This window comes from Zea mays, chromosome 4, assembly GCF_902167145.1.
Source record: "Zea mays cultivar B73 chromosome 4, Zm-B73-REFERENCE-NAM-5.0, whole genome shotgun sequence".
Classification (NCBI taxonomy): domain Eukaryota; kingdom Viridiplantae; phylum Streptophyta; class Magnoliopsida; order Poales; family Poaceae; genus Zea; species Zea mays.
The window spans coordinates 229,637,949-229,641,853 of NC_050099.1; the positions used below are offsets into that span (position 1 = coordinate 229,637,949).

The window sequence follows — 3,905 nt, forward strand, 5'->3', positions numbered from 1 at the left end:
CGACTCCAAACAGCAAAAGTGAGGAGGAAGATAGTGGCACTGCATGTAATAAGCACTCGTGGAAGAAGAAGCGGTGAAGCAGGCAGAGGGGTTCGAGGCTGTGGAGGCAAGGGCAAAGAACGACGACAAGTTTGATCTCAGCTACCTTGACAACCAAGTCTTCTTTTGGTCTGTCCGCGACATCTTCAACAGGGATCTCCTCAATAAAAAGGTGCTCATTGCCTTGCGCCTTTATTTTTTCTTGTATTCAGATTCCATTTTGACTTGCCAAGGTGTCGTAGTTTTCCTTGCGTTTGGTTAGTTCTGTTTCAGCATGTGTGTGGTCCTCTGCTGCATGAAGCCAGCAACTTGTCTGCTCGCATAGACAAGAACTAACCTTGATTTTGAGCAGACGCTTTTATCAGGTTTTACTCTCATGCTTCAAAATTGTTGGGTGTTTTTGTGTGATACCCCCGGATTACATACGAAATCCGAGAATATATGTGTTCATATGTTATAGCCAAATCAAGCAGACTCAAGAATATACTTATCACTTAGGTACGAAGTCACCTTCTAAACTGCAGCTAACAATTTAGAATCACAGGTGATTTATTTATTACTAGGTGATATGAAACAACTAAAGGGGGTTTCGATTTCCCGAGTAGGCCTGTACGTATATGAAACTAGGTGATTTATATTTATTAGTTTATTATGCATCTAACAATTTGCTATGCATGTTGGCTTACTATCCTAAATCGTCATTTATTTTTTCCACTAACATGGCAAAGCATGGACACTGGCCTACCTTACCTTATAAATGTAGGTTTTTGTCCCGCGAGAATGGAATTTCTATCTGTAGGCTTGTGTCATAACAAGCCAAAAAAATCGGTGGCAACCGCAATAGTTCCGGAAGGTATTATAATTTTCGTAGTTCTGTATGGATCAATTTGTATTTTATTGTAATAACTAATTTTAGTTGTATCTCACGATTGTTTGCTCTAGACTATATTTGCACGCAGGGCGACCCTGCACTCATCGATTTTATTAAGGAAATCCCTTGTGAACCAAGGGTGGAAGTCGTGCTTATTGATGATGCCTTTGTTGAAAGAAAGTCGATGGAATGTTTATTTCAGCCGAATGCATATCTAGGTGACGAGGTAATCCATGCTTAGTTTTTAAATTTGGCGACCTTGTTATGTATAGATTTTTTTACTCATCTTGGTATTTTTAACCACAACTTACACACTTACAGGTTATAGACTGTTATATAAATTTGATAAAAGCTCAAAAGCATCTAAAGTGCCGATCTGGAGGTCGCGTTCACATAGAAAATGCTTTCCAGTTTAATTTCTTGAAGCGAGATGGCGATGTTGAAATTAAAACAGAGGAGCTATATCCAATTGAAGACATGACACAAATATGTAGCGCTGAACGAAGGGTGTTACTTTACCTAGACCATGACATGGTACATATGAGTTTATAATCTAAACAAAACAGTTAGTGTTTACATGTATTTTATTCTTATGCAAGTATTTATAACTATTTTGTAGGTGTTTATTCCGATAAACATCAGAGAGACGCACTGGTATCTTGCCGTGATCCATGCAAGCAATATGGAGATACAAGTGCTCGATTCACTTGGTACTTCACAAGATCGTAAAGACCTCACTGACTCTGTGAGTATGCACAAACTAAACAATTATGAATTCACTATTAACTTATCCCAATCTCTAATTTTGTTTTACAATATATAAAGATTAAAGGACTCCAAAGACAAATTGATATGATATCTCAACGTAAGGAGTTAAAAGACCACAGGTGGCCAAACCTCCAAGTTGCTTCTTGGCCGCTCAGAGAAATAGACATGGGATATGCAAAGCAGACAGATAGGTACGCCCTAAAATCTTCTTTACCTATTTTTTCATTCATACTAATCTTTATGTTGATATTAATGTATATGTAGCTCTTCATGTGGCCTCTTTCTTTTGAACTATATCGAATACTGGACAGGGGATGAACTGTCTGACAGTTTTACCCAGGTATATTATTACTACTACGACATATATGCACATCTACAGTCAGTGTTACATATATAATGCTAATATAATAATTATTTCTTATTTGTAAGATGACATGTCACACTTTAGAAAGAAAATGGATGCTATATTACTATCTTCAGAACTGAATAAGAGAAGGGGGTGTCTCTTATACAAAAATGATAAAGAAGTTGACTCTGGAAGCCCATCGGATGTTGAGATATTAGAAAACCCAACAGATTCTAAGAAGAGGAAGCTACTCCATGTGCTTGATGATAGCGAAGTAGTGTATGAAGATGAGGAAGGCCCTATTACTCAAGCAGACTTGCAAAAGTGGTTTGTTGATGATTGGGATAAAAGAACTCCTGTAAAAGTATCTAACGATGGGTGCACCAATGACTTTTTAATGGTTGGTCTTTCCACAAAGGACATGCCAGTGACCAAAGCCGATTCAATAGATGTTTTATGTGATTATGTCATGGCAATAGAAGACGATACGACACTAGAGTAAGTGCTCATTGATTTATCTATTTTATGTATATCAACTACTTAGATTCTTGATATAGACTTTCGTCATGCTACATTACAGGATGACATGGGTGCGAAGTTTCAATCCTTTTAAGATAGAAATATCTGTTAAAGACCTACAAAACATATTAACGATAAATAAAGATATGACTCTAAGATGTTTTGACATGGCTGTTCGGCTGCTTGCCAATAAAGAGTCATGTAGGCCGAAAGGAGAAATCATAAATAATAGAAAGCATTATATGGACATGCGTTTCTGGGTAAGTTTGTTTCCAATCATTAATCTATTAATATATAGTATCTACATCTAATCCTCATGTGGACATGTATATATACTCTCCAGAGAATGGTTGGTTTTGGTAAACTTCCAAAGTACCATCAGGATCCTACAGCAGAAGAGTTAGCCAAAACACTCGATTGTTGGCCATCAATGAATTATTATATCACGGGTTGTAGATATGTAAGTATGTGTTCATTTAGAATGTATTTATAAAGGACACTTCTTTGCAATCCTAATGACTGATATTTTGCAGGTTCTTATGCCATGGAAATTCAACGGATGTCACGCCCTTTTCGTAATAGATCATGTTAAAAAGCATGTGACTTTTATCGACTTTACACCGACTCAAGATTGGTGTAAACACATGCCATACAAGAGGTTTGCGGAAGCGATTATCATGGCCTCAAAGAAATATAAGATTGCTTACAGCAAAAAACGTTCTAGATGGGCGGAGGATATCTTTAAGTGGGAACATACAATTTAGACTGGTGTTCCAATTGACTTAAGAGGGTATTTTCTTCGTACCACCTTCTCAGCAGTTTAAATTTTTTCTATGATAATCATTGTATAAAACATAGTTGCCTAAACATTATATATATTATAGGTTTAATACCAGCTACCTCGTTCTACAAGCTATTGCCATGTGGGGGAATGACAGACGAATGAAATTTGTTGGGGTAAGTGTAGTATATTCGTTCTATGTTCAAAACATATATTCCAGTTATCTCTTTTTACAATATAATATGTTTTGTTCTCTTATGTCTTTGTCTGTAGGATGCAAAGATTGTTCGAAGGAACTTTGTGATTGATCTGTTAAGTTATGAGGATAATTCGTGCCGATATGTCATCCCTGCAAACATACAACAGAGACTTATCGATATCGCTAAAAAGGATTAGCTGATTAGTGTGATATTGATAATGTTTTCCACACGGATTTTGCATGTTATAGTGATGTTTGTCGTTCCGTATTAATGTTTTATACAAATCTTTTTACTTCCGTCGCAACGCACGGACACATATCTATAACATACAACAGAGACATGTAAGTTATCATGTTATAATTCGGTTCCGTTGCAACGCAC

The 3,905-nt window shown here is 36.6% G+C and overlaps 1 protein-coding gene across 1 annotated transcript; it reads left to right on the forward strand.

Moving 5' to 3' along the window:
• Positions 1–819: 819 nt before the first annotated feature.
• LOC103655949 (probable ubiquitin-like-specific protease 2B) lies at positions 820–2,526 on the forward strand. Its single transcript, XM_020552343.1, has 7 exons — positions 820–892; positions 982–1,136; positions 1,232–1,444; positions 1,530–1,655; positions 1,736–1,869; positions 1,943–2,016; positions 2,105–2,526. Exons 1-7 carry the CDS (start codon positions 820–822, stop codon positions 2,524–2,526), a joined length of 1,197 nt encoding a protein of 398 aa, XP_020407932.1.
• The last annotated feature ends 1,379 nt before the right edge of the window (positions 2,527–3,905 follow it).